The sequence below is a fragment of the Halichoeres trimaculatus genome, unplaced genomic scaffold (assembly GCF_033239565.1).
Source record: "Halichoeres trimaculatus isolate MK-OKI-2021-1 unplaced genomic scaffold, fHalTri1.1 fHalTri1_scaffold_19, whole genome shotgun sequence".
Taxonomy (NCBI): Eukaryota; Metazoa; Chordata; class Actinopteri; order Labriformes; family Labridae; genus Halichoeres; species Halichoeres trimaculatus.
This window is the reverse complement of record NW_027437197.1, coordinates 26445836-26469573: the sequence shown is the minus strand read 5'-3', so window position 1 is coordinate 26469573 and position 23738 is coordinate 26445836. Positions and strand designations below refer to the sequence as shown.

The 23738-nt window shown below is 39.2% G+C and overlaps 1 protein-coding gene across 12 annotated transcripts in view; it reads left to right on the top strand.

Moving 5' to 3' along the window:
- stxbp5l (syntaxin binding protein 5L) overlaps window positions 1–22847 on the top strand; it is a 127055-nt gene extending 104208 nt beyond the window's left edge. For 8 of the 12 annotated variants that reach the window (XM_074694680.1, XM_074694677.1, XM_074694679.1 and 5 more), the window contains 7 exons: window positions 7122–7223; window positions 8340–8585; window positions 12438–12801; window positions 13258–13423; window positions 15452–15563; window positions 15763–15983; window positions 19268–22847. In XM_074694680.1, coding sequence (XP_074550781.1) covers window positions 7122–7223; window positions 8340–8585; window positions 12438–12801; window positions 13258–13423; window positions 15452–15563; window positions 15763–15983; window positions 19268–19309 — 1253 coding nt within the window. In that variant the 3' untranslated portion in view covers window positions 19310–22847. The remainder of the gene's footprint in view (window positions 1–7121; window positions 7224–8339; window positions 8586–12437; window positions 12802–13257; window positions 13424–15451; window positions 15564–15762; window positions 15984–19267) is intronic. The other 4 variants (XM_074694683.1, XM_074694678.1, XM_074694688.1 and 1 more) reach the window with 1 other exon arrangement.
- Window positions 22848–23738: the final 891 nt, after the last annotated feature.

Genomic DNA, 23738 nt, shown 5'->3' with positions numbered 1-23738 from the left:
GAAACAGACAAAACCTGAGGTTTGTATGTTGTGCAGCCACAACTCTAAGCTCTTAGTCCAGGACCCTAACCCTAGCTCGTGTGTGTGTGTGTGTGTGTGTGTGTGTGTGTGTGTGTGTGTGTGTGTGTGTGTGTGTGTGTGTGTGTGTGTGTGTGTGTGTGTGTGTGTGTGTGTGTGTGTGTGTGTGTGTGTGTGTGTGTGTGTGTTTGAACAGGAGTGTAAACATCCCTCAGTGATATGATGATAAGATTGACCCTTTTATCTTTATACCCTTGTCATTTAACCAGCCTGTATCCCAAACATAAATGCCGTCCAAGTGGAAAAGCTACTGCCAGAAAAATTGTCTTTGCATATTGATGAACTGAAATTCTCTGGGCTGTTTTGTCTTTTTACTCTCATTCACATGGCTTGGTTATTTTCTGAGAGTGGGAGAAATTGAAGTAGGGGATATCAAGCACTGGTCTTAAAGACTGTATGTTCAGGAAGTTGATAATTTATAAAATATAATTTAAAATTCAAAAGACAGCACAGCAATCCATCAGCACCTCAAATTTGAAATTTAGTTTATAAAAATTTGACTTTGCCTTGTGATGCTGTACTTTCAAAGAGTCTGAGCTCTCAGTGTTTCCATATTTGCGGTCCTCATGGGAATGACATTACAGGTACCTTTTCCACGGCATGACCTTGATTATAGTCTTTGAGCTCTGTCAGCACTGCCTTCAGAAAGTGCTGATCACACACTCACAAATAGTTGTGTATTCATTCATACATATATTTGTAGATCGAAGGTCTCCAGAAGGTGCAGTCACATGTCCATTTTATATTTGGTTAACTCTCAGGCGCCGTTAGGGTGAAATCTTTTGCTTTTTTTATTGTCCCATCTGTCCCCTTAACACACTGTGCCCTCCACAGGACTACAGGAGCCAGAATCTGAGGCCTCAGGTTCTGTGAATGTCCAGCCTCACATTGCATTATACTGTGAGCAGTGATGCCGGCAACGCATTACTCTAATAAGACCTCTTTTTTTAAGTCATGAGTACAAACCAGTGATTAGATTAAAGTTACTTATCCACGTCACTGTGGGTTACTATGCTTTTTTGCACTTTATTAGGCAAAACCTGGGCCCAGATTAATGGTGGAAAATGGCAAGTCACATTTTTCCCTCTATTTCATGAGCTGTTCAGCATAAATCCATCCGCTGATGGGTAGAGCAACATTAGCCATGGTTACATGAGAAGTTTTTCGTCTTTCCGAATGGAATCTTTCTGAATGACTTTTCCGAAAACACTAGTATACATGGAAAGGAATATTCCAATCTCTGGTCTACATGCGCCACTGTAATCAAACAGAATAGTCAACGGGGCATGCGCAGAAAATCGTAAACATCACGAGATTTATCAAAGCTGGAGGACGACAGTTTGTTTATCACGGTGTTGCAATACTCCGTATTGCGAGTTTGTCGTCCATCCAGTCTCGAAATTATGTTCATTTCTTTCAAAGTTTGGATCAAAAACAAACTTTCTGCAGCAGTCCAGTGCTGACGGCTCACCACCATTTTTAAAGTTGAGGAACGTTTCTAGTTGCGTCTTACGTCATATCTGAGCATGCGCTGAAAGAACGTACCCTGACAACTTTCAGTTTGAGTGGATACATGATACCTCAATCGGTTTGAGGAAAGGAATATTCCACCTCTGTGAAACAGATTAAATGGCCATTCAGATTGGCACTTTTCTTTCAGAATGAGGTGTATACAAAGGTTAAATTCTTTCTGTTTGAGAAAATAAAAATACAAGTGGAATATCGGGGTCCATGTAAACGTGGCTACCGTGTACCAGGGGCGTGTCCAGACTTTTTAGACTTGGGTGCCCCATCCAGGACACAAGGATTATGTGAGCCCGCACTCCAATATGAATTATTTTTACTTATCTATATTTCAAAAAGATTAGCTTTGACAAAAAATGAAACTGATAAAAACTGTACTGAGGACTAAAACATAGAGTTTAAAAATTAAGCTAAAATGTAACAGTACATTTCTGTAGTGCACCAAAAATAGCGCAGTAAAAGTTTTCTTTAGTTGTAAAAGTACATATTTCACATCTACCAATAATCTCTGCATTTTCCTTGATATCAAAACATTTAGACTATTATTCAATGCAACCACAATCACACACTTTTGCCCAACCATCCAGCTCTATGAGGTGGTGGGGTGTGTTGTTAGCAGCTGCTGAATGTAACCAAAAAAGGTGACTTGTAATCTGACGTAGTTACTTTTAAAATCAAGTAATCAATAGAGTAACTAAGTTACTTTTTGAAGGAGTAATAAGTAATCTGATTCTTCAGTAATGTAAAGTGCTGCTGTTGTTTTATCTTTACCTGTGCATTTCTTCTTTAGTCCATAGATCTGAAATGAAAAAGGCAGGTGCTGTTCCTGGTGCTGAAAATTCTGAGAATGTCAACCTGTTTTTTTTTTTTGTTTGTTTTTCTAGACATGTTCGAAACACTTTATCAATTCTTTGTTTTTCACACTTGTGTGGCATAAGTGACAATTTGTTTGAATATCAGGATGGAGAGTTAAAGTCTATGAATTTCAAAACCAGCATTATCAGCTCTGCCTCTCAAGAAGGCCCAGCCAGGTTGCCTTTTATTTTTATTTTTTTATGTGTTTTATATCATTTTATTTTTTGTGTAAAGCCCATACAAAAAAAAATCTATGCATGTACACATTGCCATCACCCAGGATTAATATTTATGCCAGGTGAAAACAAGCCTTTGTCAGGAAGTGCAGGCTACTGTCTCCAAGGGGAAGTCGACTCTGTATCTGTTCCCAAAATGTCACAGTAACTGCATCAGCGCTGCACGCACATCAGACAACAGTAACACACTACTGTTGTAGAGCTCTGCAGCTGAAAGTCAGAGCCTGTTCCTAAATGTAACTGTCTCTGCATCTGTGAAGCGCTGTGGGCCTACTTCAGACAGCTTTCAAACAATGCAGATACAAACTAATAACACTGAGGGTTACACATGGAACGAGCAGCGCTGCTTCTGTGTCACTGATGACCTTTTTACACTAACTCTGTAATTAGAGTCACACCACCATTTCTATTACCCTCATTATACAACAAGCTGGGGGTGGAGGGAGGGAGTTTTTCTTATTAGTATGAACTTAATGTTTTATTAAAACTACTACATGGGCTGCAGCTGCGTTATTAAACAAGCTCTTTCATATTTTTTAAACCTTTCTTTTATAATTTATTACAATTGTTAAAAGTCAAGACAAACCTATAGTAACAAGGGGAGGTAATTTGTTCCTGGATCTAATTTTTCCAGCACAACCATAACTTCAAATGTAATGAAATTAGAAGAAAAATGTTTAAAACTTGATTTTCAAAGTTGACCCAAGTCAGCAGATAGCAAGAGTTTAACAGAGAGAAACCATTGAGATTGTCTGACACTTAACCCTTGCACACCATAAAATACATTTGCAAAAAATATTTGTTAGTAAAAAATTATGTTGCTCCTCATTTAGCAACAATTCAGGTTTTAATTGTCAGATTACCCAAACAGGAAGCAGATGTGCAGCTGCCAGTTTAGGGTAATTTTAAGGTAATCTACATGAATGTCATTGTTCACACAATTTTACAGATTTAAACAATATATAAATTGAAGCTGCTTTTTCTTTTGTTACTATATTATTATTTTTATTATCACTGCTGTTGTTGTTATGATTTATTTATTTATTTATTTATTTTAGCTATGACCATTTTTTAACAGTGCTCATGAAGCTTATCGTGTTTCAGTTCTGCATTGGTGGCTTCTGACAGCCGGATCTCAAATGGCTTTAAAAGCCACAGCTTAGACATGTATTTACAGATATAAATCAGGATTCAGATATGTGATGTGCTCAGTCAATCAATTTGATATAATTAGGACTGTGTAGCCGACAAATTCAATGACTAGCAAAATTCCTAAATGGGTACGAAATGAGAAATCAGCATGGCTCAGCTCAGCTACACACTGACTGCTTAATCTGACAACTCAACGGAGAGGTTGACTATGTTTTCTGAGGACTAGTAGCTAAACTTTCAATTGTCGAACCAATATCCCTTCAACTCTGACATGAATGCTAGGGTGTGTAGAAATGAAATCTGCAATGATTTTTATCTTTCCGTTACTTTCACACCTCCTTCACATAGTTTTTGAGAAGCTGCAACACTTTGTGTCACTTCGTTTGTTTTCCAACAGCCTATAGACAATAATATTTCTGCACAGCAGCGCCACCCAGCAGATACAATAGGAGTTTTAAAATCTTTTTTTTTACGATGCCAGTTTAAGGGTTGAGAAGCATCTTAGTGTCTGCCTTATCGCTTGTGTGCCTCTGTAAAACCATGTCCTCCCACTTTTAAATAGCCTCAAGCTGCAATGGCCTAAATCAGGGGTCTGCAACCTGTGTCTCTGGAGCCTCATGCAGCTCTTTGACTCTTTGCAGTGGCTCCTTGGAGCTTTAACAATATGATTAAGATAAAGAATTTTTGTTTTTCTTATAGAGGGCATTGATAATTAAAGACATCCACACTAAATAAAATCATGGGTTAACATTTTGTTGTACTAAATATCCATCACTTCTGTTAATAAAGCTTTAAATTTTTGAGATATTTTACCATTTTTTTTACTTTTTTTTTAAAATAAAAATATTGAAATTTATATTTAAAAAAAAAATAAAATCTTTCTTGAATTTCTAAAATTTTGCTTATTACTTGAATTCATTTTTTTGCAAAATGTTTTAATTTTTTGCAAATTAAAAAAAATGGCAAATTTTTTAAATGTCAAAATTTGGGATTTTTTTTAATTTTTTTTCACGTTTTAAATTTCTTTTTTTATTTTGCCAAATTTGACATTTTACATTTTTCAAAAATTTTGCAACCAATTAAAATTTCATAAATTTTGCAAACTTAAGAAATGCATAATATAACTTTTTTTAATATCTGCAAATGTATTAAATATAAAAATAACAAGACATCACATGTACAATTTTATAAACACATAAAACTTCTAGTTACGATAATATTTGCTGAGCTATAACAATTTTTTACTTTTTCATCTTTGTTTTGACGATAAAGTAGATTTTGTGGCTCCTGAATGACTGTAATCCAGGTGAGCTGAGGCAAAATGGCTCTCATGAAAGTAAAGGTTGCAGATCCCTGGCCTAAATCCATTGATAGTGGTTGTTACAGGGAATGTCTAGATGTTTGCATAACTTTTTTTTGCCTCCTTTGCCCTTTTAAAAAGCACAATGAAGTGTTTGAATGTGTCACACTGAGGTGTTTGTTTCACACATACCTTTGTGATGAATCCCTCTGTTCAGTGATTCATTCTGATGACAGTATCTCTCTCAGATCTTGACACACCACGCTCAGACCAAAATGTCCATTTGGCACAAAAGACAGAAAGCCACTCTTTGAGAAGTTCTGTGAGCCAAGTGCCGACAATCTGCTTACCTCAGGAAGCTAAAGCTGCTTTTTCATTTCTTGCCTACATTTTGCCACCTTTGTTTATCAGTTGCACGGGGTTAGCACAGTGAAAAGCCAGCAGGATCACTGGAATAATTAAAGGTCAACAAGCAGTGAGAGAGATGGGGCAGATGTTAATGAGGTCTGCATGCCAGGAAAAGAGTCAGGGGAGGGAAATGGCAGGGGAAGCTAGACCCAATGCAACAACGAACACGGTCATACCTCCAGCCTTTATTCAACAGCACACCACAATGAATATGAAAGACAGGGATGGCGTGGTTTTCTTACATACTTGGTTCATTAGTTGTCAAATTCAGGCCCAGTGAATCACCATGAATGGCGTGCGTTGTCTGCGTTACTTCTGTTGAGTTTAGAGAGCAGGGTTTTTGTTGCTTTGCTGTGATGTAACTCTTTTCTTTTTAGTCCCATTCAGTATAAAACACCAAGTATGACTGGGAAAATTCAAACACTGTTGCCCAAAAAGCTGAAATCAGATGTTTTCCACCTCTTCTCATGAAGTAATTGTGATCTGCAAACATTAGTTTTCATTTTCACTCTGAAATGTTTCGACAAAGATAAATCAATCACGTTTTTGGAAGACATGCACGCCATCTTTAAAGAATTAATGACATTAATATCATCATTTCATGACAGTAGGTAGAAAATATTTATTTCCAACTGTATGGGCAATGGTGTATTCAACTAATCGTGAAAAGAAACAGGTTTGCAACCACAAGTTTAAATCAAAAATCTAACTTTTCAGATTTTTTGAATTGTTACGTATCCAGATACATGTTTCCGATTCCATGATGAGAATAAATCCTGGGAAATTAAAGATTCATTCATTATTTTCCTTGAAGATTTTAAATGTTGGTACACAGATAAATAGTTAAGCGTGGTTTCTAGTTATCAGTCTGTCTCTGCTCTCTGTGAGTGTTTGTGCATGCACAGCTGTAAAACCACCTGTCACTCTGCCTCCCTTATCTCCTCCCCAACACTTCTTCACCTGCCCTTAGCTCTCTCTGAGGGCCCTCCAGGGGTCCCTGTGTCCTGTCAGAGTACCACTGTGCCTGACTTTCATTAGCCTGCACCCCACAGGCTCTCTTACACAGCGTAAACACACCCCAGCAACTGCTGCTACCTAGACTCAAAGCAAAAGACCGTTTTGCTTTTGCAGCAGCACGTGGCATCCTAAAGCAGTGTTCATGTCAGTATTGAGCTGTAATAGTTCTATTTTTTTTGACGTCTTTCCTCAGTTTGTTTGTGCAATTAGAACAATCCAAACCATGTCCAGACTGACTGCCTGTCAGGATGTTGTGATGTTTGTAACATGAGCAGAGTGGAAAACTGTCTCAGCACAGGTTCTGTTTCTCCGAAAGTGTGAAAACTATTCATCAACAACACACGACATGCTGTTAATTTCAGTACCATTCTTTGTTGGCTTCTTCTTATATCTGAAACTATCACTTCATACTCAGTTTCACATTCTTCTGTTTCCCTCTCTGTCTCCTGGTACTTCTGTTCATTCGTACGTCTGGTTTGTTTTTGCTGGGTGGCTTCACTCCATGGCCGGTGTGGCCTGTTAAACGGCGTCATGTTGTGGGGCGTGGGTAGGTTATGCGTCCAGGAGGGCAATGCTTCAGCAGTTACATGGAGTCACAATGTACTCCCATGACGAGCACCACACCACCGCCCCCTATTGCTGGACGGAGAGAGGTAAGGGGGCTTCGGCCACTGACCCACCAACTGCTGTTCTGCTGGTATCTTTCGTCTGTCTATCCGTCTGTCTGTCAGTCAGTCAGTATGTCAGTCGGTCTCATGGTCCTGTTTCGTCTCAAACGTACTGAAAGGTTCTGAGGGATGAAAAAGGTTGGTATCTCCACAGCACACAGGGCGCTGTGTTCCCCAGGTCAGCCATGAGTGATCCCAGTCTTTTTTAGTCGTATGAAAAACTGATTTGCTCGATAAATGCTGAATGTTATTGAAAACTGCACACCTTCAGTATTCTTTGATTTTATTTTTTTCCTGAAATGAGCACACAGGGCTGTCTACTCATCCAAGTGGGCTGCACTCTGTGTAACATTAAGCTGGGGATGCAGTGCTGCACATTGCTGAGCTCTAAATAATTCAGAAAGGACTCAACACAGAAATACTCTCATAATGGAAGCCTGAAGTACACAACAGGGAACCTGAATGGGCAGCACTCAAAAACTTTGAGGAGTTTAATGATTTGGTGTGTGTGTGTTTTGTGTCTCACTCTTTTTTTGTGTGTGAGCCTAAGGCTGAGAGTTCATGCAGTGAATAGAATGTTCACCGTGTTAAAACCAGTGTCACAGGGACAGGACTAAGTGTGTGTGTGTGTGTGTGTGTGTGTGTGTGTGTGTGTGTGTGTGTGTGTGTGTGTGTGTGTGTGTGTGTGTGTGTGTGTGTGTGTGTGTGTGTGTGTGTGTGTGTGTGTGTGTGATTTGGTGTGACTTGGTCCAGTTGTCTCTTTTTTCCTGTAATGTCTGCAGTAATGGATAACTTTGTTTTTCAGTGTCACATCTCTTCAGCTGTTTTCATGTTTTACATTATTTTTGTTCACACTAACCAAATCTGATTTATTCCTCTTTTGCGCTTCTCATCACTCTCCTTTTTGTTGTGGACCTGTTTCTGTTTAACGGCTTGTTTTTTCATACCCTCATCCTTTGTTCTATCACATTAATGTCTTCAACTTCTATTTCTCCCCCTCCATCTTTTCCTCTCACTTCACCTTCTTCTCTTCCTGCTGCTTCATGTCTTCTCTCCTTTATTGTTTCTTCCTGTGCTGTATTTGCGTGTTGGCCGTGGCAGCTACAGAGAGCCGTGAAAACTCCTTCAGCCGCTCGCGCAGTTCCAGCGTCTCCAGCATCGACCGAGACACCAAAGAAGCTATCACCACGCTGCAGTTTGGAGAGTCATATGGACGCAAGAGTGACGCCCTCACCACCCCGTGTCTGTGGGTGGGCACCAGTCTTGGTGTTGGGCTCCTCATTCCCATGTCCATTCCCACTGACCAGGAGGAGAGGATGGAGGAGCCTGTGACCTTTGGCCCCAGTGGTACGTCTCTATGAGACGGGTTTCCTGACAGTACCACAGTGAATCTCACACACGTTGTTAGCCTCTGTTGCTGAGCCAAAAACAGGGATTGTTACCAACAACCACAGCTTCCAAAATATAAGCTATTAGTTTCTTTAATGGGGTTGCTCTGAAGTTTAACAAATCAAAAGAAAGTTCAAAAATTAAACCAAACAGAAAAATAATAGACATAACAGAATATAATTATGGGGCTAATTTTTTAATACTACTTTTTAAATTCTCTATGTCATTACATGTTTAATTACCAGTCCTTTTTTGATTGTTTTTTCTCCTTTCTGTGGAGTTATTTAAAAAGGTTCCATTCCACACTTAATAGAAAAAGGAAACTAAACTGGACTTTTATCCTTAAAATCACTTGCATGATTTTTTATGTTAAGGTACTGCATTAATACATTCGTCACACAATTTTTAGAGTTGGCTATTGGATATTAACTTTTACCCAATCTAAGGACAGCGAGGTCACTTATAAACCACCTGTCTAGTCCACCATGTGGTACATGTTAGGTTTTATAAATACATAGATGTGCAAGAGTATGGTGGCTGGTAGGTGTCAGATGATTTGCAAAAGCCAGGGGCGTATTTAGTCGTTTGGGGGCCCAAGGCAAACCCAGTCAATGGGGCCCTCCATGTCCTTGTAACTCATCTTCCTCAGCGCTAGTCTGGCCTTCCCTGGGTCCACTGTCTCTTTCCCAGAATCAAGGCATGAGACGGTGCTAATCTTGTACATGGTACCTAAATGCAACTAAATGCATTTCCTCAAGTTCTGTACTTTAGTTTGATTTAGAAAAAAGTGAATCCATCATTTAGTCCACTTTGTCCTGGATTTGAAATCTTTTATGGTCAATTGACAGCTTATTTGTCCCACAGTGGGGAATTTACAGAGTAACAGTAAGAAGCAAGAAAGTATGAAGTGAAAAACATTACAATAGGTAAATATTGAAAAAAATAATTTAGTAAAGAAAAAATATGTAAATATCAAGCACACCATAAAACTGGAAAAAAAATCTACTGAAATAGGTGATATTTACAGTTACCATACTTTTTGGTACCATTATTTTAAAGTTAATGTATTTTTATTTGACCCACTGTCCAGTGAGTTATGTTTCCAAAAAAGAGATTTTGTTCAATAATGTAAGTTTGATTTTGAGAAAATGATCCTGTTTCCTGGGCTAGATAAAGTCCTTAAAATCCTAAAAGTCTTATATGTTTCTCTCTGTTATCTCAGATCTCAGAGCAAACATTGTTTTTATTTCCGACTTGGTTGAAAATAAGAAAAAAATGGGGAAGAAAAGTGTTTTTTTACCACTTTCATCCTGAATTAAATTTTCCGATGTGTTGTAACATGGAATAGCCCATTGAATAAGAAGGGAGGGGGAGTACCCAAAACCATCATTAAAGATTAAGCCTTTTGATGTATTCTGAAGCATGTGAAGTAAGATTTAGAAAAAAAGAAATGCTTTCAATTGAAGAGAACTTCATAAATCAGTTTTTAAGAGACGCTTTGGGGGCCCCTGGGAATCTTGGGGCCCCAGGCAACTGCCCATGTTTGCCTAATTATAGCTACGCTCCTGGCAAAAGCCACAACACAAATGCAAACTAAAAAAACAAAACTGATACAACCACAACAGAAGTTAGAAAGAAAGATGTGTAAGTCAGTAAATGATTATTTTCTTTCTTGACTCCTGTTGCTATATGATTTATATAGCTTCATAGGGGTGTCACCTTGTGAAATCCTTCATGGAGCTTATATTTCTATATTTACCTGTAATGTGTCATTTTATATTTAGCTTAACAACTTAGTCACGGCATGACGTTAGAATTAGAGCTATATTTATCATAGCTGAAGTTAAAAAAGAAACTCATTTACAAACTTTCACCGCTTTTTTTTGTCTGTTAGGATGACTGATATGGTTAGCAACCAGTTTTTTTGGACCCAAAAGCAGATTCCATTGTCTTCCAGTGAAAACTGTCACAGAGCTGTGTAGGGGTCTTACTGGTCTCAATGTCGGCTCTCTTGCCCACCTTACCTAATGTTGACAGTAATCTCCATTAAAACAGCCTAATTATATAAGCTTGACTCAAGCTCCATAGACACGTCTCATGCCTTGATTCGGGGAAAGAGACAGTGGACCCAGGGAAGGCCAGTCTAGCTCTGAAGAAGATGAGTAACAAGGACATGGAGGGCCCCATGGACTGGGTTTGCCTTGGGCCCCCAAATTCTCTTTAACTGATAATCAGTTAAAGAGAATTTATTTTGAGGACGACCATAAACCACTTGAAAAGCTGGAATACTCTGGCTCTGGACAGTCTGAGAGCAGAGCTTAAATGCAGGTGCTGATTGCCTGGATGAGAAATAGGTGAGCAGGTGGAGGAGGAGCCAGTGCAGAAGAAAGCTGCCCAATCTCTGTGAAGAAAAAGAGAAACTCATTTTAGAATCCAAAATTGGAAAAAGAATAACAACTTTTTATTTTATTCTTATTTTCAAATCAAAACCCGAAAACAAATAATGGCCTTTTTTTTTTTTTGCTATTTTGGTTTTGTTTTGGAATTAGAAATAGAGAATGAGAGAATGGGATTTTTGTTCTGTTCATTTTTTGTTTGTATCATTTTCGATGTGTTGTGACCGGGGAGTTGCTGACTTTTTTCTCAGGGAGGCCAGTCTTTAACCGTGCAGATCTTGAAACCTGTTCACAGAGATGGCTACATACATTGAGTCACATATAAATAGACCATCATGGCCGCACTAGAACAATACGCTGATGTTATTAACCAGTTGTTCGAAGCTGGTAAGACCCACACAGACATTTCGGAGACGTTGCAGGACATGGGTGTCCGAGGTGCTCTGCAATGAGTGTCAGACGTTTCAGCATCCAACACAACCTCAGGTGGAAACGTCATGTTACTGATGCCTCCTAAGTGTGACATGCTTCCTGTCTTTAAAAAGCACATACACGTCCGGCATCCTTGACAAAAACGTTAACTAATAACAACTGTTAAACATTAGCCATCGTGCTGCTTGATTCACCCATCAATGGAATCACCCTGTGGAGACTGACTGACCTTCCTGAGAAAAAAAAGTCAACAACTCCCAGGTCACAACACATTGAAAATGATACAAACCAAAAACAAATGGAACAAAAATCCCATGATAATTCCATTCTCTCATATTCTGTTTTTAATTTCAAAACAAAATCAAAACAGGGAAAAATAGGCTGTTATTTGTTTTCTGATTTTTGATTTGAAAACGAGAAATGAAATAGTAAGTTGTTATTCATTTTATGATTTTGGTTTTTAAAATGGATATGGAATGAACAAATGATACACTGATATAACAGGCAGCAATCACCACAGCTGACCTCTTGACTTCTGTTGTGTTGTGGCTTTTGCAATCTGTCTAACACCTACCAGCCTCCATACAAAGTGATCCCCCCGAAAAAAAGTAAAGAAGAAAACAACAAACTAAGAAATGTGCATTTATTCTTCCCACACTGACCTCGAAGTATCTGCCCTTTAGCTCTCCTCTCTTCTTGGGGTGTAACTAGTATATTACCATATGACCTTTCCCAGTTAAAGTCTTGGAGCAGCAGTAACCTGGTTTGTTTACAATCATGTTCCTGTTTACAGGATGAATGCAGGGCAGAGGAAGACTCAGATTTCCATATTCTTTTGTTTTCCACTGTTGTTCTTTATGATCCCTTCATGCTCTGTTTAACTTCATCTCACAACACTTTTGACATTGATCAGTGTGGCTGAAATTTTTTTGTTTCTCACTTTTTCCCTTTCCCTCCTACACTTCTACTCCGATACTCCAAGGTGCCGTCCTGATGCTGAAGGGCTCAGTGTTATGCTTCGCCTTCTTAGACTGCATGGGCACCCTCATCCAGAGTCCCTATGAGGCTTGGCGGGACATCAATGCTGCGGAGGACCCTGACCGACCCCGGAAGCGAAAGCTGGTCCACTTTTCCCCAGAATCCTCCCAGGAAACATATGGAGACGGACACCTGGCCGTGGTTTGCTCTGAGAGGCAGGCCAAAGTATTCCTAATGCCCTCACAGTCATGCCTTTTTGTCCACAACATCACTGAATCGTCCTTTGTGCTGCGAGCCGATGTAGTGTCTGTGTCTAACAGCGTATGCCTGGCCTGCTTCTGCGCCAACGGACACGTCATGACTCTCAGGTAAGACTGTCAAACACTCACCTGTAACAAATCTGAATAAAACTGCAAACTCTTTAGTAAAAAGAAAGTAGAAAGAGTGACTGCAGCATGTTCTCTGTTCACTCAGACAGGTTTCCTTTTCACAGGTAAACTGGTTAACTGTGATGAAACCATTTGGGAAGGGGTAAAACACCCCTGGTCTTTTTTTTAAAAAAACCTTTCTTGACAGTAGAAACTATTTTCACTCTATCCAGTTCTAGGAATACCTTCTGTCTGCTCATTTAGATGCTACTAAGTTTAGTTTTGTCTCTAGTTTAATTAATTTTTTTGCCTGATTTGACCACGGGATTTAAAGCGTGGTTTTGTTGTATACATCGGTCGAATAAAGAAAGAACAAAAGCTATGATCATCAAGTTAGATAAAGTTAATCAATTGTTCTGGGCATCTTACAATTTTCTTTTCTTGTCCTGCTTGCAGTTTGCCCAGTCTCAGACCACTCATGGACGTCAGTTATCTGCCGCTGACAGACATGCGCATTGCACGAACCTTTTGCTTCACGAACGGAGGTCAGGCGCTGTATCTCAGCTCTCCCACAGAGATCCAGAGAATAACATACAGCCAGGAGATGTGTGACAACCTGCAGGTGTGTGGACATTCTGTCTGTCTGTCTGTCTGTCTGTCTGCCTGCTAATAGATCATTTTACTGTTTGTAAACAGTGACGCATTTTGGCAACAGAAGTACTCCAGGGTGTGTAAAACTCAATTAAGATGCCTTATACTGGTGGTTTAGTAAAGGTAGGTTGTTTTGAGCCAGGGGACACAGGGGGCTCTAATTTCGTAGACCAGGCGCAAGCGCAGGCGCACCTGCCCTGCGCCTGCCTTCGCCGTGGGGACAGGGCGTGACCAGCGCACTTTGCAAATTTCCTGCAGTGCCAAGAGAGGCACAATCAAGGCGCAGAGGAGCGCAGAGGAGCGCAGAGCTGCGCAGAGCTGCGCGTCCACGCCTCCCCTCGCGCAAATGGCAGAGAGGGAGGAGAAAAGCCGTGAGTGGATTTAACACAGCCAAGCGCTGTTTTCACCAATCAAATGAGCGCCTCTCCTCGCCTTTAAATGCCCTGGGGCCGAGGCGCAGCGTCTGATTGGTCTGAGTGATCCCCAGCACTGCGGAAACAGTATGCTGGAAAGACCCGATAGCAGAGATGGTCAGAGCTGCTGTCCCATGCAGCAGGAGAATGGACACGTCACCTTGTGGGCCAACTCCCGGGACAGATGTAATCTGTTCCGTCTGTTCAGAGATGGGTGTGACAGCGCACCAGGGGGAGTTGACGGCAGATTCATGTTGGCGCAGTGACAATTTAATGCCAAAAACAGTGCAGAAAGTGCACTGAAAGCTCGCCAGCTCCAACCTGGTCTATTCTCGGTGCAAAGCGGAGCTCACCCTCCGCAGCTATAATTTGGTGACAGGTGCACATGTGCGCACATGTCAACAAAGCCTCAGAGGCAGGTTTCCAGAGTGTCAGGCACATTTTAATGCAATAAACAATCACAGCAATCACTATTTAATGTAACTGTCTGAACCAGCATATACATTTATATCTATATTAACTGTCCCGTCACATCTGATGTCAGATTAAAGCCGTTTGTCATAATGGAAAGTTAACCTGACGGCAGCTGGAAGTTTGATGCACATCTTACAATTAAACAATAAACAGCCTTAACATCTGATACTGAGTATATATCTGGTTCTCTCATTTCATTTAATTCAAAGAAAAGAGGGAGAGAAAAGACGAAGAAAAAAAGAGACAAAATAAATGTATGTCACTCAGGATTTACCCGTGATTTCCCATATTTCTCTGTTTAAGTCTTTATTTTTAACCTGATCTAAAAAGATGGAGTACATTATTGTAAGGAGGATGAGGTGGAGACACTAAGAGAGTATACAGTATATCACCAAAGGCTCTGCTATTTGGCGATGACAAACCAGGAGTGCAGGTGGATCAAAAGTATTCTGAATGGATAAGCCAGCTGTGTAACTGTCTCTTCATTTTGTACTCCTATTAATGACAAAGGAACAGATTAAATCTGTCCCGGGAGCTGGCCCACAAGGTGACGCGCTTTGTGTCCTCCGATGCGCCCCACTGTCCAGTCACCTGCGCTTGCGCCTGGTCTACGAAATTAGAGCCCACTGATTTTTCACAAACCTGAGTCATTTACCATCCATTAAATTGCTGTTATTTAGGTAAATAATGTGTTTTTTGATGGTTAACACCCTCACATCACACATGCATGTCACACAATGTCATCTGTGTTTTCATCGGCACTGAGTCTGTGGATACTGACTTACTGTGTGTGTAAGTGTGTGTCTATGGAGCTTGAGTCAAGCTTAGATAATTAGGCTGTTTTAATGGAAATTACTGTCAACGTTAGGTAAGGTGGGCAAGAGAGCCGGCATTAAGACCAGTAAGACCAGTAAGACCCCTACACAGCTCTGTGACAGTTTTCACTGGAAGACAAAGTAAAGTTAACTTGGACCCCTGTGGTGACAAACAGTATATTTTCAATGCGTCTACAATGCATGAACTCATGTAAGCTTAACTACCACAACCCAGAAGCTGAAATCTACCTCAAAATGCACATCTTTCTTTTGAACATTCTATTTCTTTGATTTCAGGAGATGCTGGGAGAGTTGTTTATACCGATAGAGACTCCAGAAGTCCAGAACAGAGGTTTCCTGAAGGGCTTCTTCGGAGGAAATGCTCATACCTTTGACAGAGAGGAGCTCTGTATGTTATTTCTCTTTTCTCTCTTTTCTTCTTTTTAAATACAAATCCCGCTGCAAATGTGCTCATTTAGGAAAAATGGTAAATGAAATGGAAAGGGAATAAACAGTTACAGTAACAAAATGCATCCAAGAATGACAGTTAAAGTTTTGCATTTTTCAATGTTTTCCTAACATTGTCCCATCCTCTGTTCTTGATTCAGTTGGGGAGGCAGCAGCTGGAAAAGCCTCTAGGAGTCTGGCCCAACACATACCGGGGCAGGGTGGTATGGAGGGCATGAAGGTGGCAGCTGGGGGAGCAGTGGGTGAACTGGCTCGGGCCCGCATCGCTCTGGATGAGAGAGGCCAAAGGCTTGGAGAACTGGAGGAACGGACTGCCCTCATGATGACCAGTGCGGAAGTCTTCTCCAAACATGCTCATGAGGTAAAGCAGGGTGAAAGGTCATTATTATAATCTATCTTCATCGCCATGGTTATCAAACAGATTTATCAATGATACACGGAACAAAAAGGTCAAAGATCCAGCAGGACTCATAGAAAAGAAAACAACTTTATTCTCGAGCAGTGGGTTTTGACTTGTGGACTTTATCAATAGCCACAGTCACATGAGGAGTTTTTCGTCTTTCCGAATGGAATCTTTCTGAATGACTTTTCCAAAAACAATAGTATACATGGAAAGGAATATTCCAATCTCTGGTCTACATGTGCTGCTATAATCAAACAGAATAGTCATTGAGGCATGCGCAGAAAAACGTAAACATCAAGGATTTATCAAAGCTGGAGGATGACAGTTTGTTTATCACGGTGTTGCAATACTCCGTAGTGCGAGTTTCTCGTCCGTCCAGTCTTGAAATTATTGCTTCTTATTACTTCTTTCAAAGTTTGGATCAAAAACAAACTTTCAATCGGTTTGGGGAAAGGAATATTCCACCCCTGTGAAACTGATCAAATGTCCATTTGGATTGGCACTTTTCTTTCAGAATGAGGTGTATACAAAGGTTAAATTCTTCCTTTTTGAGCAAATAAACCAATGCAAGCGAAATACTTGGGTCCATGTAAACGTGGCTTGTGTCATAGTAAAGCATGCTACAACAACAACATGTATCTAGAAAGGGTCAGAGAAAACTACTCATATGCATCCACACACATGCTGGGTGCAAGTGGACGTGACTTAAGGCTGATGGCTGTCCCTGGTCAAGAGTACAGTGTGTGGCCTAGGTCAGTGGATCTCAAATGGGGGTACACATATCCCTGTGGGTATGCCAGGGCACTCCAGGGGCTACATCAAATCTAAATATGCACATTAAAAACCAACAACAACAACAAGCAAAATTTCTCTAACACTATTTGTTCATGAAAAAATTAAGGTTCATAAACTGAATATTATATCCAGTAGGTTATTCAATTCAGTTATGCCCCCCCCTGAAAATAAGAGTCTCCCTCAGACCAGGATAACAACACAAATAACATCATCCTGGTTGAAGTGAAGCAGCAATGCTAATGAAAACAAAGAAGGACACGCACTAAAATAAGCAAAACCAGAACCAGAAAATATCTGTTTAGTGTGATTTATGTCCACAAACAGCACATCTTCAGAGGCTTTTTTTCATTGTTGGCCTATCCATCAAAATTTTCAGGGTTGACCATAATTTTATTGTTAAAAATATTAACGCTGTGTTCCGCGTTTATTTTCCAAAAAAAACTGCTTTGTGCTTGTTAGGGGGCACTTGGCAGAAACAGAGTGTACATTGCTGAAAAAGTTTGAGAAACACTGACTTACGACAGTCACACTGGCAAACCGTGCCGTGCTCAAGCACGCTTCAGCCCTAAAGCGCGTTTGAAATGGCCAGTGTGACCTCAACCGTGTCGTGCTTTAGCACAATTTACTTCTCTGCTTTTGCACGTTTTGCAGAGGCGGACTTCAGGACGGTTTACTTCATGCACGAGCATAAGCACGCAGACAGCGTGTGTGATCCATGACATATGATCACTGCAAGCGCATCTCTCGACAATCATTTTAAATGAAGCGGGTTGTTAGAGGGCTGTGTCGGGCAAAAACAACTTACAATAAGTCTAAAAGGCTGTAAAGTTGTAGCAGTGCTCTCTGTGTCTCACTGTTGCTGACTCTGATGAGATTGTGCTTCATGTAAACACACGCTTTGCGATGACGTAGGCGGGCATGAGCATGTGTGATACCTGCTGAGGTCTGGTTCATATGGGGTTAGTGTGACCGCTGGCCGTACTCCCCAGCCGGGGGAACAGCACTAAGGGGGGCCAATCGTGTTTGAGCACGGCACTGTTTGGATGGTCAGTGTGACATCCATAAACAGTGCTTCATCTGTGCAGATGAGTGACTCAGAACTGTGTCTGTTTGACGTAATCTGCTTTGACCTTAAAGGTTGAAAATTAAGAGAACAGAACTGGGATAAAAAAAAATCCTGAATGCTTCTCTATTTTTCCTCAAAAAGTTAAATTCTCCCCCTCTCACTTCATGCTTTCCTATGCCTATGAAAAAAAATAATGGGTTATTTTTTTTCACAGAAATGTTTTGCCACACGTCTTGCAAAAGCAACACCTTTTAATTCACTACTGTGTTCATTGATCCCTATGAAGGGAAAAAATGATTCACAGTCATTGTTAGTCAAGTTAAGTTAAATTAAACTTCTTGATGTACACTGTATAAAAATAAAAGTGTTCTGCCAATCCCAACACTTCATAAAGCTTCATGGTGACAAGGTTAAAACAGTTTTGGATTTGTCATTATAGTTTAGTTTTAACATTCTTTTTTCTATTACAGTTTAGTTTTTATTAGTTTTAGAGCGGGCATTCTAGTTTTTATTTTGTTTTGATTTTTGCAACAAGGCTTAGTTTTAGTTTAGTTTTAGTTTAGTTTTAGTTTTTCATACCTTATTAACCAGGTGCAGGATTCAAAAAGGTCAGAGTAAATATTTTGTGATACTGTTTATTTTCCAGTTCAACATAGTGCTCACTGCTCAGTCAATGCTGATACTGAACTGTTGGCTGCTGCCTTAAACACAAGAAAATAATATAGACTTAATATAAAGAATATAAACATAAATTTTATAAAAATAGTGTAAACATAAATTAAATAAAAATAATAAAAACATAAATTATATAAAACAATATAATAGGAGCTTTAATAATTAGAAACTTGGACTCTGTAACAATAAAGTCAGACTCACATGAAATTAAACTATTACAGATGCTCCGATTCATTGCTCCACTACGTTTTGTCACAGCACAGCGCACAGCCAGTCAGTGCAGTAAACAAGCACGTCCCAGTACGTTGCTGTGATGGTGCTGTATGGCGCTGACAACTGCCGAAAACTGTCGTAAAATTGGTTTGGAGAATGTGTCAGATTAATTTAAATCCTAAAGGCTATTAATATTGTCAAAAACTATAACTAAGGACATTTTGTCTTCAATTTTGGTTAGTTTCAGTTAGTTTTGTGAACACAAGATACAGTTTTAGTTTACTTATTGTTTTTTTCTAGTTTTTATTAGTTTGAGTTAACTGCAATGTATTTTAAATTTTAGTTTTCCTTTTTAGTTTAGTTTTAGTTGACTATTGTAACCTTGCATGGTGGTGTCAGTGTTTTGAAATGCTCCTTACAACTGCCTAAAAAAAACTTTGGATGACATGTGACTGCTTCCTGTGAATAAGCATGTGACTCTTCTCTCTTACAGTTGATGCTGAAGTGTAAGGACAAGAAGTGGTACCAGTTGTAACGAAAGGACAAAAAGACTGAGGGAGAACCGTGGACCTCTGGGAAATGACTTTCACTCGACGAATCAGAGCACTCATAAAAGAGACTCATGAGTGACTGAGTCCTCATAAGTCCTGACTCTTTGTATGAAATGGTCCCTTTGCCACAGTACGTGGTCGCTCTGGTTTCTTGTCCAAACATGTTGTATAACTGAAGGCAAAAAGAGAACAGCTAACATTACAGGACAACTGATGGTTCGAGAAAAACCTGGAAAGTCTGTTTGTTGTGTATGTATGTGTGAGAGAGTGAGTGAGTGAGTGAATGAGTGAGTGAGTGAGTGAGTGAGTGTGTGGGTGAGTGTGTATGTGTATGGGTGAGTGTGTGAGTGGCTGTGTGGGTGGGTTTGTTTCTTTTCTGGACCTCACTGTGTAGATAGTCACACGTTAACAACAACAAAAAATGCATGAAACAGAAATGGATGACTATAAAAACTATCCAACTGCCATATTAAAAGCAGCATGCTACTTTAACATTGATACAGAATTAAAACCTTTTATTTAATCTTTAAGCTTACAACAGAGACTATGAAAAAAAGTATATATATATTTTTTGAAATTTTGACAAAAAACTCTGAACGAAAAGGGAAATGTATAGCTCTATTGCTATTAAGCCAAAACACATTTCTTTGCCTTTTTAATTTAGGGGTTCTTCTTTTAGTTAGTTTTTTGTTCTTGGTCTCGGTAAAAATTATTTGCCACAATACACAGAAGATACACATTTGTATTTAGCTTTCTCTGCATTCACTTGGAATAATGCTACAACGTCTTACTAATGCTACAACTTGGTTGTTACCAGTTACTCTGGGCTGCACGGTGCGAACACAGATAAATAGTCAGTACACTTTTCTCTAATCACACTTATTTCCCTTATCGGCTGTTGCTGCTGCTAATAAAAAAGTATTAAATGATGAGAAATATCTCTCCTTCTGTCTGCGATTCTATAAAAACAGACCAGGTTGTTGAAGTCCTTAGCAAATATGGGAATAGCTCAAAGAGCATAATGGACACTGTGTTTGTATCTCTAAACAAACCTATGTACTGTTATGTACCATACAAAGAGGTAGAGTCAATGCATCAATGATGAACTCAGTGTTTACATGTTTGATTATTATTATTATTATTATTATTATTATTATTATTATTATTATTATTATTATTATTATTATTATTATAAGATGGCTATTTAGGGCATTTACGGAAGTCCCAGTTTGTCTCCTTGTGTAAAAATGTATTGATTTAATTAAATTTAATTTTATTTCAATTTTTTATTATTTATTTTATTATTTTTTCCATTGTTTCTGGCCAATCATTCAAGTCTCTACAGCTGCCTTTCAGATTCAGATGTGTCTGTGTGAGACAAAGAGTACCACAAATGTTTAACCAGATTCTTTCTCAATCGAAAAACAAGTGACACCCTCCCATCTTTCTCCTACAACGGAGGATAAGGGCCATGTTACAATTTTTTTTTTTTTCCATTTTTTTTTTTTTTTCAAAAAAAGGTAGTTTAAGAGATTTATCTCATAAATTTACTGGAATAAAGCCTTAATTTTAACTATTTAGCTATTAACTATTAAGAGAGCATCTGTCCAAAATGGGGAGCGTGGAGCATCTTGTGAAGTTATACTTTAGTTTAGGTTTCACAAATAAGGAATTATTTTATCTTTTGGCACATCAGCATACTTATAATAAGTAAAATTATACTTATGACGGTGTTAGGCAGATGTTGTGTGCTATAGCTAAGAAACTGGGGTTTTGTGAAGAACTTGAGTAAAGTTGGAAAGATACTCACAGATTTGTCTTTCTCCCTATCAATAACTCATAACTGGAACATTACTTTTCCAAATCCACACTTCTCTGCAATCACAGCAAGGTAGACTGGGATTTTCCTCTAAACGAGCCATCCTCAGGGCGGGGGAACTTGTATTGTCCTCAATGCAGAGCAGCTCTTGTTCCAATGAAATTTTGCGCATGTGATCTCACTTTTTTCAGACTACAATCTTTAGCTCTACTCATAGTCTGTAGCTATAGACCAAGATAATGAGTTTATTCACGCAAATTCATGAGATTAATCCCGTTTTATTTTTCTTTAACATGACCCTAATCCTCCATCGTATTCTCCACTATCATCTTTAAAGAGATCTTTTTTTACACCTTTAAACCTGTATGGCCCCCCCATTTATGATCACAGACAGTATGGGTGTACACTGTATGCATGCCAGGGTCAAAGTCGGGGAGAAGGAAGCAACTCCAAGCCCCGAGCTCCTGCCCTCAGGTTGAGGAGGAAAAAAGTTTTCAGTGGCGTTTTGTTGAGAGTCAATTGAGGAACTGTTTAATGTGTGAAACGTTTGCAAAAAAAAAAAAAATCAGCTCTAGGCTAATGTGGTCCTTTCTGTTCAGTATTGTTCTTGATGACTTTGATCTCCTCTCGTCAATGTCCTATATTGATGGTAACTGCCTTGTAACTGGTGGCTCTTGTTTGTTAAAAACAGCAAGTGTTTCATGATACATGGTCGTGTATCATATCGTGATTGTGCCGTAAACGTCAATGGGTAGCCACATGACACTGACAGACAGTCCTTACTGAGGAGGATATTGTATACTTGTGCATTCGTCTGTGTTTTGAGTTGATCTAAAAAACTAGGATTTGCTGACTCATCTACATCCAGGCCTTCATGAGCAGTCATTTATTTAAAAGGAATGCGCATTGATTGATGTCACTACCAAATAACATATGCACTAATGTACTCACACAAAACCCAAAACCAACAAATGAATTTCTCTTCACAGAGTGGTTTCTGTCTACTTCCTGTCAGGCTGCTAGAGCATTCCAAAGGCTTCATGGTCCTCTGCAACCATTTGTTTTCAACAAACCTGTGTCACTTCAAATCCTGGTGTCAACACTTGGACTTAAAGACTCACTTGATTTGATTCAATATTGTGTCTTAAAATGTCAAAATAAAAAAGTTATCTCCCTTTTCTGTATTGTCAGTTAAATTTGTGTTTAGTACATTTATTACAGTGGCAGGGAACACACAAACTAAAAAAGACCAAAAGAAAAAAATCAGACCTCTGCTGACAGAGTGTTTTTTTGTAATATTTTGGTTTGTATGTTATTGTTTTTTCTATTCAGTGTGCAGTTTGGCCATGGGAGAAAGGTTAAACAAAAAGAAAAAAAAAAAGAGAGAGAAACACAAATGCTGAAGACAAACTTGGGATATTTTTTTCTGTATACATTCTGTTACTGATGGTACTGTATCTGGTGTTCTGGCTCTGTCTAAATCACTGGAATTATGTATTTTCCCACATTGTTGTATCCTGAAAAAGCATTTCTCTGGTTTTCTCTCTGATGGCAGCAAAGTTTGTCTTCTATACATGGATTATTTCACTTTTTGTTCTTATAGATATACAACTGTAATGGAAATAACTTAACCCCAAAAAAATTAACAAAACAAAAAACACAAAAACAACTGAAAATATGTTGATGCTAAAACTGAAATAAACATTGATTGATGTACAACAGTTTAGGGCATTGTTTTACTAGACCAATTCACCTTTTTTTATACCGTTAACCCACAAAGAAATGTTTTCCATGATGCTTTGATAGAAGAGCATAACTTCACCGTACCCTTTGTCTTTATTATGACTTAGACACAAAGATAGGTTAGACCTTGTCATACAGAATTATCTCAACTCAATCCACCATGAGCAAAGCATTGTCAAGTTGCAATGTCAATTCCCTTTTTAACAGACAGAAACCTCCCGCAGAACTAGATTCAAGTGGAACCATTTTTTGTCTTTATCTATGTTGTGATTGAAAAGACGAAATGAGGTATGCAGAGAAAAAGAGATGGGTAGAGACCGTATCATACAAAAAAAAACCCTCTCCATGATATCAGCCATCTGTTTCTGATGCAGTTCTAAGGGCTAATGGCCACACGTGCCACACTGTAAACACTGACTCAACCTTACTTTAGTGACTTCGGCAAAAGTCAGAAAGGCAGCGTTAAGGCAGGCATCTTCACTTACAGTGAAGTAAGTCAAGTCTCCAATGCCTCTAATTATGCAAAATGTGTTATCTATTTAGTCTATCTATGGAGATACAATATGGAATAGTGATCTTTAGAAATCGGTTTCATTTGATGTGCATCCCCATGGTTTCGAGTGCTTTGGGAACGAGCCTTCAGTGGACATCTCAGTCTTGGTCAGAAGTCACTGCTAAAAAAAGAAAGACCACAGCAACAGCAGCGAAAATGCAGACATACGCACAGTGCTAATAAGAGAAGTCAAATATGTGTACTACAGTGTTTGTAGGAACTCCAAACTGAATGAGAAGTGACTGATCCTATTATTCATGGCTATACAGACTGTCACAGTGATGATAATGGTGAGACT